Raw genomic sequence first — 27,022 nt, forward strand, 5'->3', positions numbered from 1 at the left:
TATGCAGAACGAGGTTATTTGCCGACGCGCCGGCGCTAACGCGCGTCGTGCAGTGCGCGCCTGTAGTGGTCCGCCCCCACACGGCTGCACAGCCTCCTGTAGCTCCTCCGTTTTGTTTCTCCCTGGCAATTTAGTTCACCACTCGTCCCTTTCAAACTGCCAATTGTATTTTTGGCTCCAAATCAAAGGATACTATTGTTGCGCTCGTCCTCCAGAAATTGTGCGGGACTTTCCAGCAATACATGTATAAATGGGTGGCAATTTTTTGTAGTATTTCCATAACAAAATTACAGATTATTCGACTTTATTTCATTTTCAAATTGTAGTCTTCAGCTGTGTTTGGCCAGAGAACCTCTAGTCTGCATTCAATGTGTGTCCTTCCTGCACACAATGGTCTGTAACAATGCACAACGGCAGCCCGTTGTGTGCTTGTTGGTTGCAAGTTCCTGCAGCACTCTGGCCGGTGCGTTGACGTAATTCTTCCAGAATAAGAAAAGCGCGTTCACGGATTTAATATACTGTACATGAATGAACACGGTGCACGAGCAGGGTGTCCTCGCGAGCGACGTATCTCACAAACGGCGCACCACTATGGTGAACCCCCTGTTGTTAAAACACAACCGTTTTATCGTTTCTAAGTGTTTGTGCTGTAAGTAGGACCTGCTGTATGCATCAAGCTTTCTGAACAGTTGTTAGGAGATTTAACTTTTCACTGTGGCAGCCTTTATAAATGGTTTATAAACAGTATGTAATTTTTTATGGTCAATAAATGATTTACTAATACTTAATATAATGTTAAGTCATTAATTTGAAAATTGTCCTTTGACTACTTTTTGAAAAATGCTGCAGAGCCTCTAGACAAAACTATATTTAGCAACATTCTGATTATCCCAGGTGGCCAAAATGGTTTGGCCCAATAATCACCCAAATCCCGCAGACCACATGAACTGACTCGGCTGAGTTGTGAAAAATGGTTATAAATGACATCCCAGAATCTTCCCGGATGTCGACACTGCCAGTTCAGAGCACAGTCACCTGAACCAAAAGGGCAGATCCAGCCAATACTGGGCCAAGTCTGTATGCCAAGACCTAATCTGCGTCACCACTTGGGGTCATGATCTAACTAACAAAACTGCCAAAACTCACCCATATCTAAGCCAGCTGACCGCTTGGGGGAAAAAATGGAATGAGTGAGCCATTTTTCCACCGGGGCTATCTGAAAAACAGAATTCAAACACTTTTCTATAGTGTATCTCTTCTTGTGTTGTGAAATTCATGATAAGTTCACAGTTGAAGAGTCGTCCCTGAAAGATGCCCTTCAGTTTTAAGAAATGTAAAAATACATCAGTCTGAATAATGATGTTGTTACCTTGTTAAGATCACCTCTACTCCTTCTCACACACAAAAAATAACTAATCATCAGCATGTATTACTGACCTAAGATCTGAAACTGCAGCAGTGATTGTTTATTTGACAGTGAAAGAGCCACTAATGTGCATGATTAAACGTACCGATATCCAAAATTGCACTAAATATTCAGCAATGTCAAGGCTCTGCACATCCATTAAATCTCTTTCAGTTATTCTGTCAGATTAAAGCGCTACTCAAGCTGAAGGTAGGTGGAGCTGTCGTGGGAATTGCATGATTTCACCAGAAACTGTAATTTGTCTCGCTTTAAAATGTACAAAAAGTCCCACAGAGGAGCCAAGGAGATGCCAGTCAGTTGCCAGTGTAGGAAGGGCACTGACTGAGTTTCACTCAGTTGCTTCAGATTTAATATCCTTAAATATGACTTTGCCACAGCAAACAGTTGAAGTTGGCATACCTTGAAAGATGTAATTAAACATTAAAAACAGCTGTTTCCTATTTAGGTGATCCAGGATTAGTCCACAAACACATGCAGACTTTGTTTTTTTCCTCCTTTGTCCTCAAAAACAAAAATCTCCATCAACATAAAAATGCAAAAAACAAAACAGCTGAAGCACTTTCAAGAGCAATAATAAAACCTCAAAGCCATATCGGCGAATTGGAAGGTCGACATAAAGCTGTTACTGATTCTGGCAGACTACCAATAATGACATATGAAGGAATGAGAGAATCATGCATATGGACTGGTTCTAACACCTCTGTTCCTCAGGAAAGGGGAAGATTAACTGTATACTTATGTGTAAACATATAAAATAATCCTGTTAGCCCCAGCACTATTTTGACCATGTCCATCGCTGCACAAAATCATAAACAAAGGAGATAATGGCATACGCTCATCACAAGCCAAGAAACCCTGTTTTCTCTGTTTACATCACAAAATGGGTTTCTGAGTATCTCCACCCTTGAAAGAATTTTCTAAACACTCAGTTTTCAGTAACCTAAAACTGCATTTGTGTGTAGAATAAAGACCAAAAGACACTGAAAAAGCTACGTTTTAAATGATACCCATGTCGGTGTAGACAGTATGAGAGTTGATGGTGATCTAGTGTCGTGCATGTCGGCTCATTAGGGCACTCATTCCAAGAAGTGACCCATCGTGAGCAACATGTTTACCCTGTGCTCGTCCGCTGTGAAAAGTCAAAATGTCTGCTGTGAAAGAGGTCTTTTGTGCTTGCTGACTCACTGTCACAGATTTGGAACAGTGTTGGCAATTATATAATATCGATTTTTATCAGTAATAGCTGTTTTTTTTTAACTTCTATCACACGCAAAAATGTCCTGTGGTAAAAAAAAAATATTATCAAGCAGAATAATTCTAGTCATCTGTGTGGGTTTGCCATGAATGTTAAGGGCCTGTAAAACACCTCCACATGCATGGCCTACCCGCACAGATGTAATATTCCCAATTCCACTTCATGTTAGGACTCGGAGGGCATTTACAGACTGCAAGTGCTTGATATCTTTCCACTTAAACCTACAGTACTCTGTAAATGTTTTAGGCACTTTAGATGTTAAAATGTATCCATTATGCAACAGTGCTTGATACTGGGACCCCCACTGACCCTCAACATTATCCAGTCAGCTTGGGATCACACGAAAAGACAGAGGCAACAATGACAACCTCAGTCCACAGGAAAAGAGTATGTTTTTCTTACATTCGGGAACATGTGACACAGCTCATACTGGATTGTATGTTTACAAAATGTGCCCAGGGATGGTTTTTTTTATGTCTGTTTTCCACGTTTGCATAAGTTTGCACCTGAGAGTGTTAATTGCCACACATTCCCAGTGTCTGTACGTGTGTGTGTGTGTGTGTTTGTGTAATTTTGGCACAGCTGAGTCATGTGTTTGTGCATGTGGCACCACCAAAGCAGTGTTATTGCGTGAGATATCTCTGGTAAGTGTGTTTTCCACAAGAATTGTTTGGGTTGGCGTCGATACAGATAGGCATGTGTAGACTAATCACTCAGCTGGGCGATCAGTAGGCATATCCTGTCATTGTCTTGCTGAGTGCGTTTGATGGTGTCAGTCTGCAGGCACCAAGTTGTGGAAAGAACGAAAGTCAACCCTTCTTGACATAACCTGGCGCGGGGAGTGTTCTTAAGGGAAAGCCAATGAGAGCTGGGTGGGGGGTATCGGGCTTTTCCTATAAAATAGAGCTTCCAGTGAGGTTATAGGTCTGCGTGTGCAATAAAGCCTCTTACTCTGTTCACATCACATCTGTGACTATGTGAGGTCTGAATGTGGATTTCCTAATTTTGCATTGTGTTTGCCTTTTCTGGAGTTTGGAACCATGGAGGTAGGACTAACTGGAGTTTTGCAGAATTATAAGAAAGGGGTTTCTGAATCAAGCTGCACATAATACACAGAGTAATGTGATATTTAAAGATTGCATAGGTGATGGGGACAATGCTAAGCCTATTTATGTGTGTGTTTCAGGTGTGCATCAGGAGGTATTTGCAAGAAATCTGCATCCTACTGCATCTGACAGGTGAGTATCACATCAGAGAATGTCCAGACTTGTTTTCGTCTTCACACTGAAATGTGACGTTGTCTTTTAGACTGCAAATAAGTGAAATATTTCATTCAAGATCTCCACTAGTGCTGTCATTTGCACATTAATATATGTTGTGTGTGTCCAGCTTATGTGGCAGGCATGACAGGAAGATGCAGTCTGTTCGGGCGACACCACGTTCACACATTTGATGGGGTTTTATACGAGTTTCCTGGAGACTGCAGCTACCTTCTGGCCGGCGACTGCAGCCATCGTTCCTTCACGTTGCTGGGTGAGTCACACGCAGACAATTCAGTAAGAAAACAAACAGATTTTAATGGTGTGGACTGCCTATCCTGTGCAGTTTAGTGTGCTATTGTGATTCGTGTAACAAAACAATGAATATGCTTGGAGCGATATACTGTTCTGGAAATAGTTTGCACATTTTACCCTCACTTTTAATTTTGTACAAGAGCAAACTGCAGTCTGTTTCAGGCTGTTTAAGTTTGATGCACAGTAGTGGCATTATTGTGGTAAAAAATGAGCTGTGCATCTGCAGGTGACTTTCTCAATGGCAAAAGAACTGGAGTCACGCTGTTTCTGGGGGACGCCTTTGAGTTGCACCTGTCTGTCGATGGACGGCTCTCACAAGGAGAAAAAAGGTAGCATGATAGAATATTATTATTGTCGTGCAAAAATCATCAAGTATATGTGTATTAATATTGAAAAAACACCTTCAAAAAGCACCTGATGTGTGTCTTCTTTATTTTTTTTGTAGACTCTCACTGCCCTACGCATCTCACGCTGTGTTTGTGGGCTCAGAGCTTGGTTTTTATAAGCTCTGGAGTGAGGAGTTTGGCTTCACTGTTACCATTGATAATGCAGCCAACATCGCCCTGACACTGACCAAACACCACGCCAACCGCACCTGTGGCCTCTGTGGCAACTTCAACACTGTGTCAGCTGATGAATATACTGCTCAGGAAGGTATGTACGCATGAAGGATAGAATCAGCAGGCTGTAACTGTGTGAGTATGTGAGATATGTAGACGTTTGAGGGTGAAACAAGGGAGAGTTCATTATTATTGGAATCTAGGAAATGATTTGAGTCACCAGCGCTGAGCAACAGGAAGAGTAGAGACCCAGAACAGGAAAAGATAACAAGGTAAAAGAAAGCAAAAGACGAAGTTGTGGTAGGATGAGATTAAGGAGAAGTCTGTGAACTCATTTGTCTGCACATGTGTGTTTTCAGGATTCCTAACTGAGAACAGTTATGACTTTGCAAATTCGTGGGCAGTAAAGGGAGCCGGTCAGGCTTGTCAACGCGTCTCAGATCCCACCCAATCCTGTAACAGCACAAAAGCAACTTCATCGGTGAGCGGACGACTGACACGAATGTGCACATTTGGGCATCCATAAGAATGTCATTTGGGGATGTCGCTACATTTCATATGTAAATAAATTTGTTTGCATAAAGTAAATGTTTCGTTCAAAGAGGTAACGCAAAAAGAAGTAGACACAAAGTAAAGAATGACGATCTGAGGCTCTGATGCTCAGCTCTATTTTTCTGTGCAGTAAACCTTCAACTGCAGGTCACTTACTGACCAAGCACCTCTCACTGCAGCCAGTATTATTTCTGTCTGGTGTGTCATGATTTCGGCTTTGTAAGTCATAATTAGACTTGGCTACTTTTGCTGATCATATATATTAAGTCACGAGTAGGTGAAAGTGAAACATCGAACTTAAAATAGTCTCTAAAAATCACCTACTACAATGGTTAAAATTGTGTGGAATATCTATTATTTTTTTGCCTTTACCACCTTTAAATGATACAATTTTGACTAAATACCAAAATCCTGTGCCCTGATGGTTTTGGGGTTAAGGTACCAAATATGAACCATGTCATCCTCGGTTCAGGGGCCTCCGTTAACATTGTTACCTGTATTTGCCTCCCTTCATTTACTGTCATGTCCCTACTTTCATCTTTCATCTGATAAAGGTATAAAATACCCCACTACATCTCATAATGCATCAAACATTGACCTAGAAATTTAGAAACACATTTTTTCAGAGTAAGTTTCTATAAACAGTATATCATGTTTAAGGTCCATTATGCTCCAATTGGTAAGAAAGTCCAGTCTATTTAAAAAATGATCATCTGGTACGCAGGCAGATCTGACAGGTGTGGGCGCATGCTGTAACATGTGTAGGCTTTGCGGGCGAGCAGATTTGAAAAAAGCAGACAGTTTCAGTGAGAACATTTTGTACCACAGAAACACCTACATGTGAGAAAACAGTAAAAACTACATGTTTGTGTGAAAATGGCACCAGCGTCGCTGTCACTAGCTGATACATATTCTCTGCGTCGCTGTCAACTGACTACTGAGAAGGAAACAGCTGCTTTAACAGTGTACAACTGGGATTCATGCAGTAACGCACAAAATCTGACTACAGAGCTAAAAACATCCTCAATTTGGATCACTCATACTGACCAGCTTTTGCATCTCTATTTGCTATTGAGCTTTATGGTTTTTAATCAGTAGAAAAATCCTGTTTTCATCATCATAGGCACATATTTTATGTATCCTAACCGACTAAATATCATACTGCTAATCCACTGTTCCTCTTTTACAGCTGACACAACACAGCAGCTCACATTTTAAGCATTTATTTTTGGCTGAAGCTGTATACTTCCTCTTTATCTAACATCATAGCTCAAAGATTAACCATAGTTTTGCATGTGTGTGTAGATTTTGTCCAGCTGCAGCGTGTTGCAGACCTCCAGCGTGTTTCTCCACTGTGCCCACTTGGTCGCTCCTGAGGCGTTCCTGTTGCTGTGTCAGCTGGAGGCCTGCCACTGTGCCCACGGGTCGGGAGAAGACTGTTACTGTCCAATCCTGCTGGAGTACGCTCGCACATGCCACGCTCACGGGATACTTCTACGTGGCTGGCTGGAGGAGAGCCAGTGCTGTAAGTTGGTCAGTCTCTAAAAGGAAATAGCAGGCTACAAAGTGACATCTATCATCTAAGTATGTGTTTTTGTCAATACAGACCCCAAGTGTCCAATTGGGATGCAGTACAGTGAATGCACCAAGTCCTGCTCTACAACCTGCCACAGTCTGAACATCCAGGAGGTCTGCAAGGAAGAGTGTGTGGACGGCTGCACATGTCCCGGTAACTCCTGACCCACTGTATCCAATGCTTCTCTCTTTGGTTTAATGTTTCTAGTAGTAACCCAACATGTATGTATGTTTCAGTTGGTAAGGTTTTGGATGGTAACCGCTGTGTGGAGGTATCTCAGTGTTCCTGCGCGCACATGGGACGGCATTTCCCTCCAGGATCCACCATCTCACAGGACTGCAACACCTGGTTAGAGGGAAAAATGCACACACAAGGACATAGACAGAAATACTTTCATATAAAATGTACAACTCTTCTGACTCTCAAATGCCTCTTTTGTACAGTGTGTGTCGTCATGGTTCGTGGGAATGTACCAATGAAGGCTGCCCTGGTGAGAAAGATGTGCAGTCGTACTTGATGCACTCACTTTCACATTCGACTGGTAAATGAAGTCCTGGATTTCTCATATCTGACGTTATAACCTTGTTTACTGTATGTAGGCGAGTGCTTAGTGGTTGGACAGTCTCACTTCAAGACTTTTGACAACAAGTTCTTCACCTTCACTGGCCACTGTCAGTACCTGCTGGCAAAGGACTGCACACATGACGAGTTCTCAGTCATAATTGAGAATGTTCAGGTAATATCCTTTTTTTTTTTCCATTGCAAATTAGGAATTTATTCTTCTGTTAAAAGAGAAATAACCGCATACTTTATCTGTCTCTTGTCACTGGGTGTTTGTCATTTCTTGCATTTTAGTTATTTGTATTATGTTTCAGTGTGCAGATGATCAGGATGCTGTGTGCACACGCTCAGTGACACTCAGTCTGCCCTCTCTGGAGAACATGACAGTAAAGCTGAAGCATGGAGGAGTTGTTTCTGTCAACAGCATGGATATCCAGACGCCAATGCATCATGGTATGGCACTTTAGCAGATGAGTGGATAAGAGCTGCATTTCACAGTCTCTCTAAACATATTATATATGGAGCTAAACTTGGAATAAGGCCCAAGTATATCACATAAAGCACTGGAAATACTGTTCTTCAACCTGTTCAATTCTGGAAAACAACAACACATTGGATTACAGCCTCTAAACAAACCATTAAATAACAATTTATCTTTTTCAATATTTCTGTCGACCGGATTCCTTGAAGTTAATTATATAAACACAAAGTTGTTAGTGACTGATGATGATTAATTTGTTCAGCATTATATTAAATTCAACCAGTCAGTTACTTGTGTGCATTTCCACAGGCCGTCTGCACATCCAGAGATCTGTTCAGACCTCTGTGCGTGTAAAGTTTGGGGATGACCTTCGTCTGGACTGGGATGGGCGGGGCCGTGTGCTTTTAAAGGTTCAACAAGTTTTATATGTTAATTATTTTTTTTTCATTATGAGGATGATTGTAAAAGATAAGCAGGCTACTGTACTGAATGTCTGTGTACCTCTCCAGCTGGGACCTCGATGGACGGGGCAGACCTGTGGTCTCTGTGGTAATTACAACGGTAACCAAGGTGATGACTTCTTGTCTGGCTCTGGACTGGTTGAGGCGGGACCTCAGGCATTTGGCCAGGCCTGGAGGATCAACGGAGATTGCGAATCCACTCACAAACATGAGACCGATCCATGTGCCATTAACCCCAAGAGAGGTATATACACCCAAATGAGACGCACATCACCCAGAAAGTGACTAAACACTAACCTCTAATCCTGCGACATCTTTCAGTGCGTTTTGCAGAAGAGGCTTGTGCAGTGATGACGTCAGACGTGTTCAGTCCTTGCCACTTTCTGGTGAACCCGGGTCCATTCCAGCGGTTCTGTCGGTATGATGTGTGTGCCTGTAGCGACGGCGAAGCTTGCCTCTGCTCTGCTCTGTCTGCTTATGCAGCTGCCTGCACTGCCAGAGGAGTGCTGCTCAACTGGAGGTCTCCATCACTCTGTGGTAACGCTCCCACATTTACAGCTGATTATTTCTTCACACGTATAGCAATAAACATTCAAACATGTCAATAAAATTTTAGACAGAAAGCAGAATTGCAGCCCAAACAAAAAAAAGTCACTAATATGATAATATTAATAATAATGATAGGTTTTGTTAGGACAACCCTTCAGTGGAGTCCTAGCTGCTCCAAATCATCACACAGAGTCATCTCTCAAGTCAAAGCAGAGTTTTACTTGAAGCAAGGAGCCAACATGCACAGTACATCATCTGAACAAGTGACTGACTAAAAACATGAAGCACTGGTTCTTACATACAGACAGTGAACAGAAAACAGAAAACAACCTCCTACAAATGGGTGAGAATAGGCACGGTTCTCATGGTGTTTTGACTACCCACCAAGAACATCTTGTCCTTATCTCACACTCACAAAGGTCAATAGAGGTAATGGACATTAACAGCATCAACTCATAGACTTTTCACAAAGATCATTGGATCATAACATAAAATCATTCCAGCAGGTTTGTAGTAATAGTTGTTAAGCAATGCAGTTGTATGCAGAAGTTTGTCAGATTACATATTTTTTGAAGTGAAATGAAGTAAAAACACCCCCTACTGTAAACCGACATTAACCAAACCAATTATAGTTTGACGCATTTTGAACTTAAAAATAATTAAACAGTAAATGCAGCATGTGTAAAAGTGCAGGCACCCAGCTAAGCTAGTATTTAGTGATAATTTTGTTATGCTTTCCCTGCAGGGAACTCAAACCTTTGCATACATCTTCTAACTTTGAGTAGGTGCATATGAGGACATCAACACCACAGAACAAATCTATCTATTCAGTGTAATGTAATCTATCATAATGACAGGGAATGTGAAAACATCTACGTCCTGAAAGAGGCAACTGTAATATTTTTTTTTTTACCAGGCAAGAAACTCAGCTTAACTGACAATACATGACTAATCCTCCCCTGATATGCTGCTGTCAGAACTGGAGTGCACCGGAGGGCAGGTGTATGAGGCCTGTGGGAGTGTGTGTGACCGGACATGCAGCTCTCTGTCTGGAGCTGAGGCTGGCTGCCAGGGGGAGCGAGTATGTGAGGAGGGCTGTTTCTGTCCCGCTGGGAAGTACCTGAGTGCCACCGGGGAATGTGTGACAGCCGACCTGTGCACCTGCCTGCATGATGGACAGCTCTACCAGCCGAATGACGTCTATGCAGATCACAACAGCATTTGGTCAGTGACTGTGCATTTGTCTGCAGAAACTACTCTGAAAACATCTTGAGTTTTATTTGCTTTAAATTTTTTTTTTGTCATCTTGCTTGCTTCTGTCTGTAGCTACTGTGAGAATGGCGCCATGCGCTGCAGTTCCACTGAAACAGCTTCACTGCTGTCTGACCTCTTCTATGACGACGACCTGGCACCATCCAGAGGTACAATTTCAGTGATTTAGAGGAGCTAACAAACCTTTTTTTAGGACCACAACTCGTAAAAGTCAATGTTGGTTGGTGTATTTCTCATTTGACCATTCGTAGACAGCACATTTGTACACAGTAACCACCTGAGTTGACATATCTCTGGTCCTCTCAGCCAAAAATACACTAGCTTATTGAAATAAATCTAGTTTTATTACTCCGATATTCTGAAAGTTCCACATTTTAGAAAACACTCCTCAAATTTATGTAACTTAACTACATGTTTATGTTTTTGTGAATGCAGAGCGGCGGTCAGCTCAGTGCCCTCCTCCGCTGGTTCGTGCAGAGTGTGATTCAGGCGAAAAGGGCCTGGAGTGTGCCAGAACCTGCCAGAATCTGGACCTGCCTTGTGTCAGTCTTGCCTGCATCCCTGGCTGCCTCTGTCCACCCGGCACAGTAGGTGGTGTGTTGTGTCGTGTTGCGTGTGTGTGTGTGTGTTGTGAATAAAACAGCCATCATTTTAAACAGATCATTGTGATTGATTTGTGGATCGATTTCAGGTACGTCACCGCAGAGACTGCATTACACCAGACCAGTGTCCCTGTTACCATAACAACAGGCCGTATGCAGCAGGAGAGACTATATCTGTGGACTGTAACACCTGGTAAAATTATCATATGCAACATATGCCTATACAATTATTATTGATTGTAAAGGAGAAAAGCTGCACCGTGTTTGCTTAGCAGGCTTTCTGTTTTGCAGCATGTGTGAGAACAGAAAGTGGAAATGCACAGAGAAGGTGTGCGACGGTGTGTGCCGCACTGTTGGGGAGGGGCATTACATCACTTTTGATGGCCTCAAATACTCCTTCCCTGGACTCTGCCAATACGTCCTGGTCCAGGTAAGAGACAAAAAGATTCAAAAAAGAGCCCCAGGGTGGCTGAGTTTGGTGTTCATCTCTTTTCCTATATCTATCCTTTTTATACTTTTGTGTTTTTCTACTTTAACCACCAATAGGATATGTGCAATGGGCAAGAGGGTTCCCTCAGGGTGCTGGTGGAAAATGAAGCCTGTGGAGTTGTGGGACATCGTTGTGCAAAAGCTATCACAATCTTTTACCAGGGCGGATTAATTGTAATGCAGCATGGAGAGGTAACACGCTCACATACCATCTTACATACCTAACTTTTTATCTATAGCTAATGGTAATGTACCTGAATGTAACAGTGAAGCCAAATCTTTTGACTTTTAGCTAAATTCTGTTTCACGTAAGGCTCTGTGCTTGACTTCTTATATTCATAATTTAGGCACAAAGTAGAGTTTGGCGCTTGTGCGTAATGAGCATATATTTACTAATTGGTCAAAAATAGTCAAGTGTTTACACATATGCTAAATGTGTTAAATGCAAACATTCAAACTGCTTGCCATCTTTCACTAAACCTCAGGATACTTCACAGTTTGTAAAGCAGCATCTTCAGACACAACTGAAAGATAAATTTCTCTCTATTCATAACTTATAATCTGCCTTACTAAGAAAACCTGAGAATTGTAAACTCTTCAGGATTAACCTGTTAATTTTCCATATGCATCCATATGTGCAATTTTTCTGTCTTGCAGGTAAAGATGAAGAGGCCGGTGCCACAGGGCTCACAGGTGGAGATTGTCCGATCTGGTCAATTTTACACCCTGCTGCTGGGGAAACACATCTCCCTCAGCTGGGACAGGGGAACTCGCCTCCTGGTTCACATCTCAGCATCATACAGGGTACTGATGTGTTGTGACACTAGAGTTAACTGATGAAACTTTTTATTTCCACTATTTTATGTTAAACATACACGTTTGTGTTGCTTACCTTTTATTGTGTGCAGGGTCGGGTGTGCGGCCTGTGTGGTAACTTTGATGGGAATGTCAACAATGACTTGATGAGCAGTAACAACCAGATGGAGGTGGACTCTTCGCACTTTGGGAACTCCTGGAAGGTTGTTCCCAGCTGTGCCGATGTAACACAGGTAAAGTCTAGTCTTAAATTATCTGTAGTGTTTTTCTTTCTTTCTTTCTTTCTTTCTTTCTTTCTTTCTTTTTTTTTATTATATATATCCATCTCTGAGATTTCTCTATGTTGCTGCCCAACATTGTAAAAGTAATTTATTTAAAACTACAGCTCTTCTTCCAGGCTTATTTTCCTTGTTGTTCTTGATGAACCACAATCCTCAACATGAACAGTTTTCACTGGATCTGTTTTCTACCAACCTGGGTGGTTTTACATGTTACAGACATTTACAAAAAAAAAAAAAAAACAAACTCCATATTTTTCTGTATCTCGTAGACACACTTTAGAGATGTATTGTAACCATAGTAGAATTATGGATGCAGCCTGAGAACTTGCAATGTTGTGAGCATGAAAATTTATTATTAAGAATAAATATTATAGTATCATTATTTTTTGAGGCAAACTGTAATTTGGATTTTCATTATATTAGAATTTTATTTAGTTATGACTTAGGGTGCTTTAGTCTGTTATGGTTTTTTGCTTCGGTGACCGACCTGAAGTTTCAACACTAGTAAAATGAGCTTGTACAGGCCATAAGATCAATAAATCGCTATGCAAACTGACAGCGATCAAGTTATGTATGGAGACTGTGGGTGATATGTGGCTTGACTGAGGTTTGCGGTTAATGTCTAGTACCAGTATTATACATTGCCTGACCCTCTGAAGAAGAATTGAGGGCCTTATTTTTATACTTCTTTTATGTGGTACAGACTACATGCTGACAAAAAGCCAAAGGCTTAGCAATTAAAAGATTTAAAATAAACCTTAAAATGTATTTATGCTTTGAAAAATAATTTCCAATTATGTATATTGTGCACGATTTGTAATTAATGCTAAAAACATAATGTGTTTTTTATGTTTTACAGTGACTGATATAAGGTATTCTGCAGCACATTAACAAAGAGATCAACTCTGTCATGTCAATTTATGTGTGTTCTTCTTTTCTAGATACCTGCTCCTTGCAGCGACAACATTGTGAGGTTGGTGACAGTGGAGCAGTCGTGCCGCGTCATCACTGGTCCCCTCTTTAAAGAATGCAACAGCCAGGTGAGCCATGCAATTACAGGCACACTACATGTCCGATGACACCACATGCATTGTTAGGTTCATGCACTTAGTCCTCCCTTTCCCTGTGTGTCTCTAGGTGGATGCAGAGCCATACGTAGAGATGTGTGTGGAGGCAGCGTGCTCGTGCCCATCAGTGGGCGACTGCGAGTGTTTCTGTGATGTTATTGCAGCCTATGCACAGGCCTGCTCAGAGAGGGGTGTTTCCATCAGCTGGAGATCCAATGATCTTTGCCGTGAGTATGAAGAATTCCTTCATGATTGTTAAAAAAATATGCAAAGGCTGCTTGACCAAACTAAACTAGTTAACAGTGTTAACAAGCTGTCAGAATCAACCTAACCAAAGAACACATGTTATCTCTGATGCAGCTCTGCTCTTTTCACTACACATTGCTATTTGACTATACCAGCTTAATGCATATGACAGTGTGTGCTTTTAACTTTTTTTTTTTATGTTATGTTGCCTAAAATGGTAATTGCTCTGAATTTTAGTTGCTATTTGACATTTTAATCCTACCTTTGGATTCTTATTTCTTACTCAAAATTGGACCTTTTAACTGTAGTCTTATATCACAATTATAAATATTGTGTTTAGTAACATAGAAATCTCCTCTGCTTTTCTACGCTCACAAACCTTATGACCAAATGCATATTCAAATGCTGTTACAGCATCAATAAAATAACTTTGACTTAAATCAAATCCCTTGTTTCCTTAGCCATGAGCTGTGAGGAGCTGAACCCTAGGATCCCAGGTGTAGGGGAGGAGCTGTGCCAGTGGAGGTATAACACCTGTGGCCCTGCCTGTCCAATCACCTGCCAGCACCCAGATCCGCTCCACTGTTCACTCGCGTGTGTGGAAGGCTGTCATGCCTACTGCCCCCCAGGTGCAAAAAAGTCAAAAAACTTTTGCATAGAATATATACAGTATAAATATAATTGGATATATTTTTATGCAAATAGTGCAGGTGAGTTTAACTTTAGCTTTGGTCTTCTTAGGCCAACTATTGGATGAGGTGGCCATGCGATGTGTAGATCCCTCTCAGTGCCAGGTGTGTATCCATGAGGGTCAGAGAATCTCCCATGGCAACAAAGTCATTCTGAACCACGATGACCCCAACCACTGCAAGATATGGTAATACCTCATCAGAACACTTATCACTAAATCTGGACATTTTTGACGAGGAATTAGTATTTTTTAATTTGAAGATGCTTTGTTTTTCTTTGCTAAAGCCATTGTGACAACAACACCCTGACCTGTGAAGCTTGTACCTCCGTCACCTTGTTCACCACTCCCACACCAACACCCTCCTATGCCACCTTCACATCCATTCCCTTCAGCACCTTGATGCCCGAGGGCACATGTGACCGTGCAATGGATCTAGCGTTCTTGTTAGATGGTTCAGAAGCCCTGAGCGAAGATGAATTTCAGGCAACGAAAGAGTTCATACTGGGAGTGGTTGAGCGATTCCGCATGGGCTCAGCTCACACTCGAGCTACAGTTCTGCTTTACCACTCTGGAGTCAAAACATATGACCTGCAGGTAAGTAAAAATATATGTACAGTACATGCGTGATACAGTAAAGTGTGTGTTCTTGCACAAGTATACAGTGCGGCATTTAGGCTTCAATAATACATAAAGTGACTGTAAAGCACTACACCTGGTTGCTTGATCTACCTGTTTGTCTCACTTGTCTGGACCTACAGGTTCAGAAGTGGCTGTTTAAGAAGACTGTGCATGAGCTGCATTATACAGGAGGAGATTCAGCCTTCTTGGATGAGGCTGTCAAATATCTGGCTATCAACATCTATGACAAGAATAAGCGCGAGAATGCTGGCCGTGTCGCTATTATCTTAACTGCCAGTGCTAATCCTCGTCCTGTCCGTTCCATTGTCAAGATGCTCCGCAAAAAAGCCATCACCACCCTGACAGTGGCACTGGGTCCTGGGGTAGACATGGGGCAAATCAATGACATTACCAAAGCCAATGTGGACAACAGGGCTTATGTGCTGAGCAGCACAGGTGAGCTGTCTGATCGTCTGTTAGACCTAACAGATTACCTCTGCACCTTGGGGATGGAGCCTGAGGGGGTGAAACCTCCAGCACCAAAGTCCACACCAAGTAAAGCTCAAAAGACCACAACTACCACCACCACTCTCGTTCCTCATCTGGAACCAAACCCCACACATCTCCCCAACATTCCTGCGTCTACCGCACCCTCTGGCCTATCCCCCATCACCACGTTGCCGTCTTCCCTCTCTCCAGCCAAAGAGGTGACATTCATCCTGGAAGGCTCTGATTCTGTCGGCGAGACCAACTTTAACAAGTCGCTGCTCTTCCTGGAGGAGGTTATCTCACAGCTTACACAGGAGGAAGAGTTCATTCGCATCACTGTGATCCAGTACTCAATAACTGTCACTGTGGAGATCAGTCGCTGGGAGGTGAGGCGTCAGAGAACCCAACTGCTGCAACGACTGAGGGAGATTCGTTGGAGGGGTGGAAGTAAGACAAACACTGGGGCAGCTGTCACTACAGTTATCCAAGAAATGGCTACAGTCCAGCCCCCAGCCGGTCCCACCCCTCCTCAGCTTGTCTTCCTCGTGACAGAAAACCCACCGACTGACACTGTTACACGCCCACCATCTACGCGCACCCACACACATGTGTACCCCATTGGTGTTGGACCAAAGGTACGTGAAATTGACTTGTTGCCATTCAGCTCCCCTCAACGCCCGCTGATGGTGGATGACTACAACCATCTGACAACCCTGGTCCACCGCGTAGTCAATATCACACACACCACTGTCATTCCACGCTCACCTACACTGCCTCCTCTCGTCGTCCCAACGCACGCCAGCCTGCCACCCACAGGTACAATGACAAACCTATTTATTCATCAGTCATTGCACAAGGACTCATTGCTGTGTATTAACTTGTAAACACTTTCTTTGAACAGTGCCGTGTAAGAAACCTGTGGATGTGATGTTCCTGTTGAAGGCTGGAGAGCAGTTTGAAGACATGAAGACATTTGTCAAAGCTTTCATCAGCAGTGCTGACATAGGTAGGTGTGACCCAAGCCTTGAATGAACTTTTCCCATTTTTAAGGTGCACTGACTTTCAATGATGTGTGGAATTGTTGTAGGTCCCACCTGCCCTCTATTCGTCTGTTTTTGGCAATGACATTTCAAACACTTGAGTACATATTTACACATTTAGGGGACAAAAAAACAGCGCTTATTTAAATGCAATTTGCAATTTGGACAGCTACATATTCTTGGTTCTTCAGACTCTGTACTTCAGCACATTTAATTTAAGCAGGTTTACATCAGTATAGAAGGCATTGTGTGTGAGCCACATTAGTGAACAAAATCCAAGGGTTCAAAATTAACTGGACACTAGTTAACCACTAAATTTTATTTGGTCTTCTGTGTTTTCAAGCCACATGTTGTTCTGAGTGGAATGAATGTTTAAACTGAGGTGGATTTTTCTGTCAATATGAGAAGTAAAGACATGAGCATGCAAGTGCAGAAGATAATAATGAGACTTAAAACAAAACTCTATCAAAGGGATATGAAAGGCAGCTTGTTTGACAAAGTCAACAGTTGGGTAAATTAAAAAAAATAAAATAAAATCATTGTGAAAGCAAAGGAGAACATTGGAAGCCTTCTGAAGTATCTGAATCGAGGAATCTAGGACGTTATTGATTGCAAAGGGTTTTTGCCACATATCTTTTACTCTGATTTTGTTTTTCTGTCCTGTTCTGATTTATACACCTTTAAACTTAGGACACTATGGGTTCAAAGGATTATGTCTCCCACCAAGTTTCTTTTATGTGAAGCTGGTCAAATCAAAACTGAAACTTGGCACTTTGATGTAGTATCTATAATTATTATATTTTAAAATGAGTGAGCTAAAGTGAACAGCAAAAAAAAAAAGCATGAACTGTGCAAATACACAGGGTCGATGAGTTTCTGTTTTTTGTCATCACATAGCTATGTAAAAATCTGTGCAATGAGACTGAAGCACATAAATGCTGCATATACTTATTCAAGGAACCAAAGAGGAAATCTTGTTTTTCTGTCTGTCTATAGTGACTTAATTGTGTGTTTATACGTGCAGGGCTGAATAGCACACAGGTGAGTGTGGTTCAGTACGGCGACACCAACACAGCAGAGATCACATGGAGGAATGAACAGAGCAAATCGGAGCTCCTGAAACTGGTGGAACGCATTCGGAGCAGGACCACGGCAGCCCCCGCACTAGGTAATGGATACTTAAACAAACATGCACATGCATTAGAGCAGATGGACACTCACATATACTCACTGTTCTCTCTGTTCGCAGGGTCTGCACTGCGATTCGCTGTGCAGACATCTATCTCGCCAGTCAGTGGGAGAAGAGTTGGTGTGGCCAAGGCTGTGGTGATGTTGGTGACTGACAAATCAACTGATGATATCAAAGAAGCAGCTAATGAGGCTCTGGCAGCAGGTAATTAAGTTATCATTAAAATCAATAACTCAGTTCAAAGTTCAGTTGGTATGTTTCCATCCTCTATCTTTCAAAGATATGATGTAGTTTCACTGATAAGAGTCTCCTCCCTCAGGTGTGTCAGTGTTCCCCATTGGGATCGGACCAGGATATGACAGGGGTGAAGTTGATGTGCTTGGTCGCCATGGCAACCAAGACAACTCATTGCACCTGAACAGCATGGATCAGTTACGGATGTTGCTGACTCTGGACAATAGTTACACCGAGAGGATCTGCAGAGGTGCTTACACACACACACACACACACACGCACACACATGCACACGCACTTTAATTTTTCCTGGCAAAGTTAATTCCATTCCTTTTGACAGTTTTAATGAGAACAGGTTTTGCTTTTGATGAATATTCATGATAAACTCTGACAGTAATGGAACAGTTATGTGCTTTGTGTTTCAGCGGGTCCACCAGGAGTGTGTGTTGATGATAATGGAAATGAGAGAAAGGTGAGTAATATCAGCTTGCGTTGAATACGAAACGCAGCAGTACAGCAACCTTTTATAACAACTTAAGAGTCAAAAAAAAATGTTGTATCTTTATTTCCATGTGTTTCAGCCTGGCGAGTCCTGGCTGCTGGAGGACGGCTGCCACTCTCTCCTGTGCCACCCCAGCGGGGCAGTGACAGTACAGAATCACAAAGTCAGCTGTGACAGACTGGAGCCGCCAGCCTGCAGAAACAACATGCCGCCTGTCAAAGTCCAGGAGGCCTGTGGCTGTCACTGGGAATGCCCCTGTATGTACATCAATAGGATCAAATAGCTCCTCAAGTTTCTAGCCTTGGACTTGACCTGCCTCTATGACGTTCACATCGTTGCCCACTTGCGGTTAACAATGCATGCTGGGAGCTAGCATTCTCGTCTATTTATACTGACTATTAATAGCTCACATGTTTCTGGCTCCTGCTCAAACACTCTCTTCCTCCTCCTTGTGTGTGTGTTGACAGGCATGTGTATGGGCAGCTCCACCAATCACGTGGTGAGGTTTGACAGCTTGGCACTTAGGCTGGACGGAGAGGGTTTGTGCTCTTACACACTTCTCACTGTCAGCAGAGGCGTCAGTGAAGGGTCAGAGGTCAAACTCCACACTGGACCTTGTCAAGACTCTGCGAATTACAACCAAGTCTGCATGAAAGCCATGGAGGTGATCCATGGACCGCATAAGCTGCTGCTGAAGGATGACATGACGGTAAGCCGTGTATGTGTGTTGTTGTTTAGGACACCTGCATTGACACTGAAATTGATTATTATAAGTGAGTTTATAAATATTTATTCATCCCTGTGGGGACTTATGTTTATTTGATCAGGCAGTGATTGATCGGGAGGAGCTTGCATTGCCGTGGCGGTACGCTGGCCTGGAGCTGGTGCGTTATGGAGGAGTGATGCTGCAGCTGAAATCAGATCACGGCTATGTCTTGACTTTCACCCCTCAGAGCAACGAGTTTACCATCACATTACTCAGCTCGACCACCAGTGATCAAACTGCTGGACTCTGCGGTAACAGAAATATAGACCCATTTGTTCAAAACCACAAAATAGCCCTGTTTCTCTCTGTGCCAGCTTCTGTATGAGCTTTTTCCTCTAACCGCTGTTCTCTATATTTTCCTCTCAGGTGCCTGCGGGGAGGAGAAAGTTAATGTCCTGTCTTTACGTGATGGCAGCTCGACTGCCGACCAGCCAGCCTTTATCTCAGACTGGACTGTGGCTGCGGACGGTGGCGTGTGCCTGCCAAAACGGAGGGCAGTGTGTGTGTCTGGTACAGCGATGGGATGTCAGGCCCTGCGTTCTGAAGTGTTTGAACCATGTCACGCATACATTCCCGTCCAAGTTTTTCTCAGCAAGTGTGAGGAGCAGGCATGTGAGGAGTCTGATGTGTGCGAGCTAATTTCTGCCTACGCACGCCTCTGTAGACAAAGAGGCGTGTGCGTGGCTTGGAGGAGACCCCACCTCTGTCGTAAGTCAGTTTGTGACGTGCTCATGGGTGTTTATCTTTCAATCCAGTGGAACACACTTGGTAACCCCTGAGCCTGAAGCTAAACTAAACCCTGCTCTGTGTTGCAGCATTACAGTGCCCGAGTTCCATGGAGTATGATGCATGTCGGACAGGGTGTGTACAGGACTGTGGTAGCCTACAGACGTTGCCAGGCGACTGGTCGGTTGCTAGGGGTAACGAGTCATCCTGTATGGACACACCTACTGAAGGCTGTTTCTGTACTGGAGGGATGGTTTTGCATCATGGACAGTGTGTATCACCAGAGGCATGTGGCCAGTGTGTCGACAATCATGGGAACACATATATGGTGAGGCACAAAACAAGAAAAACAGAACAGACACGAGTTCTCAATTAAAGACACTATAGATTAAAGCATATATAATATTCTATTAGAATAATATGAGGCAACTGTGAAAGTGATATTAATAAAGTGTGTTTTGACTGCCCTCTACTGTTTCTTTTTATTATAACAAAATACAGCAATAAAATAGAACATGGTTTGCTTTTGTCTTCACAGTACATGCAGAGTTGGGTACCGGATGAAAACCCATGCTTGATTTGCATGTGCTTGGACGAACAGCGCATCAACTGCACTGCACGGCCCTGCAATGACGTCAAAGGTCACCACTTGTTGCTCCTTCTTTCGCTCGTGTCATCTGTTTTTCTGTTTTTTCTACGCAGGAAAAATAATGCAGGCTTTTTAATGAAGCATCTGTATGTGTGTGTAGCTCCAGTGTGTGGACCCTGTGAGATCTTGAAAGAGAAGAGAGAAAACAAGTGCTGCCCTGAGTATGAGTGTGGTATGTTAAAAAAAAAAACTGTCTTTATTACAATGTTTTAATCTCCACATTCATTATTATAGTAGTGTCATCAAATAAGAGAGGGTTGAACAGACAAATGGACAAAAAGTAGTAATCATGTGCTTGCACCACAGATTGTATCGGTAACACTTATCATACATGACACAGAAATGTGTGTAGTTACTGAGTAATGAGTGTAGAATAAATCAGACAAGACCTGATAAATATTGATCACTAATGATTATAGCCTGAATTCCTTTTATATGAGGACTGCATAGAGAGGGATGTGTTAGTAGAGAACGTATAGAGAGAGGCTATATTAATGGATCATTAGATAAGTGTTAATTCCGAATATTGATCACTTTCTTCATATGCTGTTAATAATTAACTCCAAGTGCCTTAAGCTAGTTGCACTACGATGTAATCATATGTTGTTCTGTGGTTTGTTATTAAGGAACTAATTAAAAGTGGTGATGAGCTAGATAGAAACTACTCATGAAAAGAAAAAAAGTGTAACTAATTATAATGCGGGATTGCAATAAATGAGTTGCTGTTAGTTTGTCCAGCTCACAACAACAAATTATTACCGAATGAGTCATTGTTAATAGAACTATCTTTCAGTCTGTTTCTGTAGTATCTCCTGATTCTGCATTATTCAGGCACAACTCATTAATCATTCAATAATTACCAGGTTGCTGCTGATTCATTCCTCAGTAGCTACACACGTTTTTGTGTACTTTGCCCACCTGCAACAGACTGACTCATTTTTATGACTTTGCAGTGTGTGATCTGGTGAATTGTGACCTACCTGAAGTGCCCCGTTGTGAGGATGGTCAAACTGTGGTCCTGAAAAACCCCGGAGAATGTCAGCCGATACACGAGTGCGGTATGTTAACACACACTGCTAACATGCAGACATGAAACGTAAATAGGTGATCTGACATAACCTTCTCTCTCTCTCTCTCTTTTTTTTTTTTTTCCTCAGTGTGCAAAAAGGAAGACTGCGCTCTTCAAGCTCCCCCCTCTTGTCCAGCACATCGCCAACTGTCAGTCAAAAAGACAAAATGCTGTGATGTGTTTGAATGTGCGTGCAGCTGCCAGAACTCCACCCACAGCTGCCCCACTGGGTTCATCACATCCACCTCTACCAACGATTGTGGCTGCACTGAGACCAACTGCCTGCCAGACAAGGTGAGTTTGTGTTTGGATGTAACTTTGAGTGCAACACTTTCCCATGTTTGTGCTGTTGTATTCATATCCTGCGCCACCATGTGTGTCTCCAGGTGTGCGTGGTTGGTGGCGTGGTTCATCCGGTGGGGAGTGAATGGGAGGAAGGCTGTGAGAAATGCAGCTGCTCCCAGCTGCAGGACAAAGACACATCGCTCCACGTTGCACAGTGTAAACCGCCTGTTTGTGATCAGACCTGCCCTCTGGTGAGATTCACGCACACAACAAACATTCACATGTGCAGTTTTTTAGTTTCTGTAATAATGTTTTTATATTTGTCATATATTTCAGGGCTCAACATACACTCCTTCAAAAGGAGAGTGCTGCGGGAAGTGCTCACCAACCAGCTGTGTGGAGTCAGAGGGAGGGATGCGAGGGGACACACTTATTGGGGGAAACCTCAGACATGTATGTGTCTAGAAATACTGATTACCACTCTGCTCGGTCAATACACTTCTGTCTGTATGCACAGAGGAGCATACATGCATATTGTCGATGCTGCATTTTCTCTTTTGTTCATAGTTGATTGCATTCTAATCTCCGTCTGTTGTTTGTAGGTGGGTGAGGTCTGGCCGTCTCCACATGATAAATGTGTCTTACATCAGTGTATGAAAGTGAAAGATGAGGTGTTCATCTCTCCAACAAACGTCAGCTGCTCTGCTATGGACGCTCCATCCTGCCCGCTGGGAACTGAGCTTCGCTGCGACACCCAGGACTGCTGTCCCCACTGCCACTGTGGTAAATACACATACAGGAAAACCTAAGCGGGTAACACATGCACTATTTGGCACACCTGGTTAGGAGATTACCCTTCAACTCGCAGCCGTTACTTCAAACGCAAGAATTGTCGAACCGTCACTCCACTAACTTTAAGGCATACACACAGTGTTTATACATCAAGTTGCAGTTGCAGTGTCTGTGCAGCAGATGGCTCTCTCATATTGGTGTGATCCTAGTATAAGTTATCCTGACTTGACCTTACAAAAACTGAAGTTTAATATGCTGTTTCATGAATGGTAATAAACATAGTTTCTCTCTACAGCCCCTATGGATGCCTGTGTTCTCAATCACACTGTGATAGGGGTAAGTCATTCACAAAAGCAGCACTTATTTTCATGTAAGAAAGGCTTTCGGATAGTGCTTTGTATGTTCCATCTTGATATATGTGTTTGTACAGGCAGGGGAGAGGATGATGGTGGATGTGTGTACACACTGTGAGTGTATCGTGGAGGACGGTGCAGTGAAGAAATACAGACTGTCCTGCAGGCGAATCAGCTGTCCCTCTTGCCCCATGGTAACCATCATCACATCATTACTTTGCCACCGTGATGATTTATCACCTTCATCATAACTAATTCAAACATTAGTCATTTGCATCAAAGATTCTCTAACCCTTTGACTACATTCCTCCTTTGCTCATCATTAATCTGTGGCCCCATGATCTCTCCATGATTCGCTCTATTCTAAGAGGTAAACACTGAATTATTTATCAGCACAGGCAAATGTACATCTTTATATTTACAGTAATGTCCTGCTGATGTCTTCCTGTATAACTAACAATGTGAACCAACCGCAATGTTTTCAGGGATACACGCTGCAGAAGGAGGAAGACGCTTGCTGTGGTCGCTGCGTTCCCACTGCCTGCGTCATGCAAAGGCCCGACGGAAAACTCCTCAATCTGCAGGTAGGTGCACTGCAGAAAAAAATGATGCCTTGCTCATGAAACCTTTTACACGCAGAACGCAAACATACTGCAGCACTCGTTTACTGTTAGGTCTATAATTCTGATAATGTTCATGATGACGATGTTAAAGGTGTCGGTATGGTGCTGGTTTTAGCACTATAGTAATACTAAAATAACTAATAGTAAAATAGTATACTAATAGTAAACTAGAATAAAAAATGAGCTGATAATGTTTGTCTAAAGTAAAAGTTCTATATTTTGTCTTTATTTATTAACTTTTAAGTTCTAGAGAACAGCTTTGGGATGAACCCTGTGTGTCATTTATCCTGCCAGGTGAACACTACTAGCGAGGACGGTTGCAACTTGTATTCCTGTGGCGTAAACGGTAAAGGAGATCTTGTCCTGCAGACCAAAGTGACCACCTGCCCTCCTTTTAACCGCCAAGCCTGCCTGGACCAGGGGGTACGACCTCGGACCATCTCGCGTTATTCTTTCTCAGCTACACTTGTCTGGCAAATTTGTATTAACATTTTATCCTCTTATGTGTTTATTTTCAGGGGAAAGTGAGCCAGATTGGAACCACCTGCTGTGAGATGTGTAAGTAGAGCTGTGGTGTGTGCAAGGCTGGTATACTTTTGTAAAAAAATAAATAAATAAAATGCCGACATTGTGATTTTTTAATGTGCATATGTGTGAAGGTACTGAGCCAGAGTGTCGAAGGACAGCAGGAACGCTTGACTACATTAAAGTGGATGACTGCCAATCAGAGCAGCAGATAGAACTGCACTACTGTGAGGTAGGACTCTACACACGCACACACACTTTTAAGAACGATTAATGCGTTTTCCACCTGGGATTAGCCTACAAAGTTCAGTGAAATCATAACACTGTCCCTCACCGTCCCACCCTTTTTGTCCCTCCCTGTGATGCTGTGTGTGTGTATCTTCCATCTGTCTGTCTGTCTGTCTGACTGACTGTCCGTCTGTCTCGCAGGGAAAATGTCGCAGTAAGTCCATGTACTCCCTGCAGAGGGCTGCTGTGGAGCAAGAGTGTGTGTGCTGTGCTGCCGTGGAGACAGAGCCGCTCAGTGTTCCCGTCTTGTGTGCAAATGGCACTCATAGCCACCACACTGTCCAGTCTGTCACTGCATGCGACTGTCTATCCAAACACTGCACCTAGAGAAGGCAAGAGAGAGTCTATAAATGTCCATGCTTTGTGTGTATCCAAGTAAAATGTACCCGTAAAAACAATAGCTACATAAAAAAAACAATAGCTACATAAAAAAAACAATAGCTACATAAAAAAAACAATAAAACAAAGTTGCCAGTTTCTGTAAGCATCACCTTTCTGTGTTTTGTTTTAATTTGGATATTCCTGGTGAAATGTGTTTGTAAAAATTGATGTGTGCATGAAAAGTGTAATGACTCCCTCTGGTTAACAAGCAGGTTTTGTTTACTTTGCCAACACTTTTATATGGGTTATTTAACATTCATGAGTGAAATATGTGATCAATACCATGAGTGAACATTTCCATCTTGAAATCGCAGTATACCAATGATTGTGTCAAAAACATGGCTTCAGACTTCTAAATATATATAACAAACTTAAAGAACCAATTCTGTCAGCTCACAGGGTGAGGCTTTCTGGGTCATTATTCTTCTTCAGAATCTGTTCAGCTGAATTATTCCAATATTCTGTAACTTGCCTTTGTGTAGTGTAGAGTAGTTATACCGTGTTTGAACGGAGTCTCAAGCAAACTGAGTGGCAGAGGGGTGGGTGGAGATAAAGCAGGGACCTCATAAGCCATAATATTCTTAAGGATGCAACAGCTTAGAGTTGCATCTAAGCCATTTTAAGGCATGATGGGATTTTCATGGAAAAAAAAGTCTAAAAATGGAACTTTAAATGACAGAGGTGTGGAGGGGGTTTAGGTTTAAGGGTTTTACCAGTGACCTGAAAGGGACCTGGAAAGCTGTTTTCTGATATTCTGTTTTATCAGGTTTCTGAAATTATCTGTGAATTTTAAACAAAATAAAAACCCAAGTGGAGGAACAACACTTGGTCCATAAGTGCAACTATAATAGCTGATTGTTCTGTTCTACTATATTTCTATTTCACTACATATCAGAGGGAAACGCAGTGCCTCTAGAAAGTATTCATGCCCCTCGGAAGTGTTCCTCTTTCAGTGTTTTATATCATTGAATCACAGACAGTTTAATTTGGCTTTTTTTTTTTTAGATACAATTTAAAAAAACGACTACTTCTAAAATGGCAACTGATTTTTTACAAAGTAATGTCAACAATTAAAAATGTGAAATGTGATTACTTAAGTATTCTCCTCCTTTAAAGTGACACACCTAATTAAATTCAGATGCAGCCAACTGGTGCTGGAAGTCACAAAACTAGTGAAATGGGGAACATCTGAGTACCTTGAATGTATCTCAAGTGACTGTACTATAAATGCACCTGTATCTGGAAGGTCCAGTCACTGATGCATCACCATTCCTGGCTATAACTACACCATAAACACAACACTCTCAGTAACTCTGCGAAAAAGTTATTGAAAGGCATAATTCAAGGGCTAAGAAAATTTCCAAGTCTCTAAATGTCCCTTGGAGTGCAGTTAAATCCACAAATAAGTGGGCGGAATATGGCACATGCACAATTTTCCCATTGCAAGTCATCCTCAAGAAATGAGTGACTGCGCAAGAAGTAGACTAGTGAGTAAGACCACCTAGACACCTCTGACACATCTGAAGAAGTTAAAGGCTTCAGCGGCTGAGATTGCAAGGACTGTGCATCCTGTTGCCCAGGTTCTTCACCAGTCAAAGCTTTTTGGGAATGTGGCAAAGAGAAAATCACTGCTGAAACAAGGTCATATTAAATCTCAAATAGAGGGAGACTCTGAAGAAGGTTCTTTGGTCTGATGAGAGCAAATTGACCTTTTTGGCCATCAGACTAGATACTATGTTTGGTGGACACCTTGCACTTCTTATCATCACAAACACATCACCCCAGCTGTGAAGCATGGTGGTGGCAGCATCATGACGTGGGGATGATTTTCTGTAGGGATAAAACGAATGCAGCAAAGCATGGGGAAATTCTTGTCTAAAAGAAGCCTAATTAAATCAACCACGATTCAATGCTGAAAAGCAATAAAAGGGAAAAACTTTCAAGGACGCTGAATACTTTTTATAGGCCTTGCACACTCCGCTACCTTTAGTCACTCGCAGATTGTAGTGAGACCTACAGAGAAAGAAAGAGCTT

General features: G+C 42.4%; 1 protein-coding gene across 2 annotated transcripts; it reads left to right on the top strand.

Annotated features, from left to right (window-relative positions):
* The first annotated feature begins 3,614 nt into the window (after positions 1-3,614).
* vwf (von Willebrand factor) lies at positions 3,615-25,807 on the top strand. Of its 2 annotated transcripts, XR_520257.1 has the most exons (54): positions 3,615-3,727; positions 3,868-3,919; positions 4,071-4,214; positions 4,482-4,584; positions 4,701-4,909; positions 5,175-5,296; positions 6,673-6,892; positions 6,974-7,096; positions 7,180-7,291; positions 7,387-7,433; positions 7,543-7,679; positions 7,819-7,957; positions 8,295-8,395; positions 8,495-8,690; positions 8,768-8,983; positions 9,973-10,219; positions 10,322-10,416; positions 10,703-10,854; positions 10,959-11,062; positions 11,161-11,299; positions 11,416-11,550; positions 12,016-12,162; positions 12,267-12,407; positions 13,397-13,495; positions 13,593-13,749; positions 14,230-14,397; positions 14,510-14,645; positions 14,744-15,053; positions 15,218-16,382; positions 16,468-16,572; positions 17,631-17,774; positions 17,856-17,999; positions 18,115-18,279; positions 18,455-18,501; positions 18,611-18,788; positions 18,999-19,240; positions 19,359-19,548; positions 19,664-20,005; positions 20,113-20,351; positions 20,562-20,664; positions 20,773-20,844; positions 21,626-21,730; positions 21,830-22,035; positions 22,128-22,277; positions 22,363-22,479; positions 22,629-22,809; positions 23,114-23,154; positions 23,249-23,365; positions 23,657-23,755; positions 24,089-24,217; positions 24,313-24,352; positions 24,454-24,551; positions 24,749-25,012; positions 25,053-25,807. XR_520257.1 is itself a non-coding variant. In XM_008283506.1 (53 exons), exons 1-53 carry the CDS (start codon positions 3,722-3,724, stop codon positions 24,932-24,934), a joined length of 8,562 nt encoding a protein of 2,853 aa, XP_008281728.1. In that variant the 5' UTR covers positions 3,615-3,721; the 3' UTR covers positions 24,935-25,807. The 2 variants fall into 2 exon arrangements, 1 of the variants encoding a protein (XP_008281728.1); XM_008283506.1 differs by having other exon boundaries at positions 24,749-25,807.
* Positions 25,808-27,022: the final 1,215 nt, after the last annotated feature.

This window comes from Stegastes partitus, unplaced genomic scaffold, assembly GCF_000690725.1.
Source record: "Stegastes partitus isolate 25-593 unplaced genomic scaffold, Stegastes_partitus-1.0.2 Scaffold315, whole genome shotgun sequence".
NCBI classification, from domain to species: Eukaryota; Metazoa; Chordata; class Actinopteri; family Pomacentridae; genus Stegastes; species Stegastes partitus.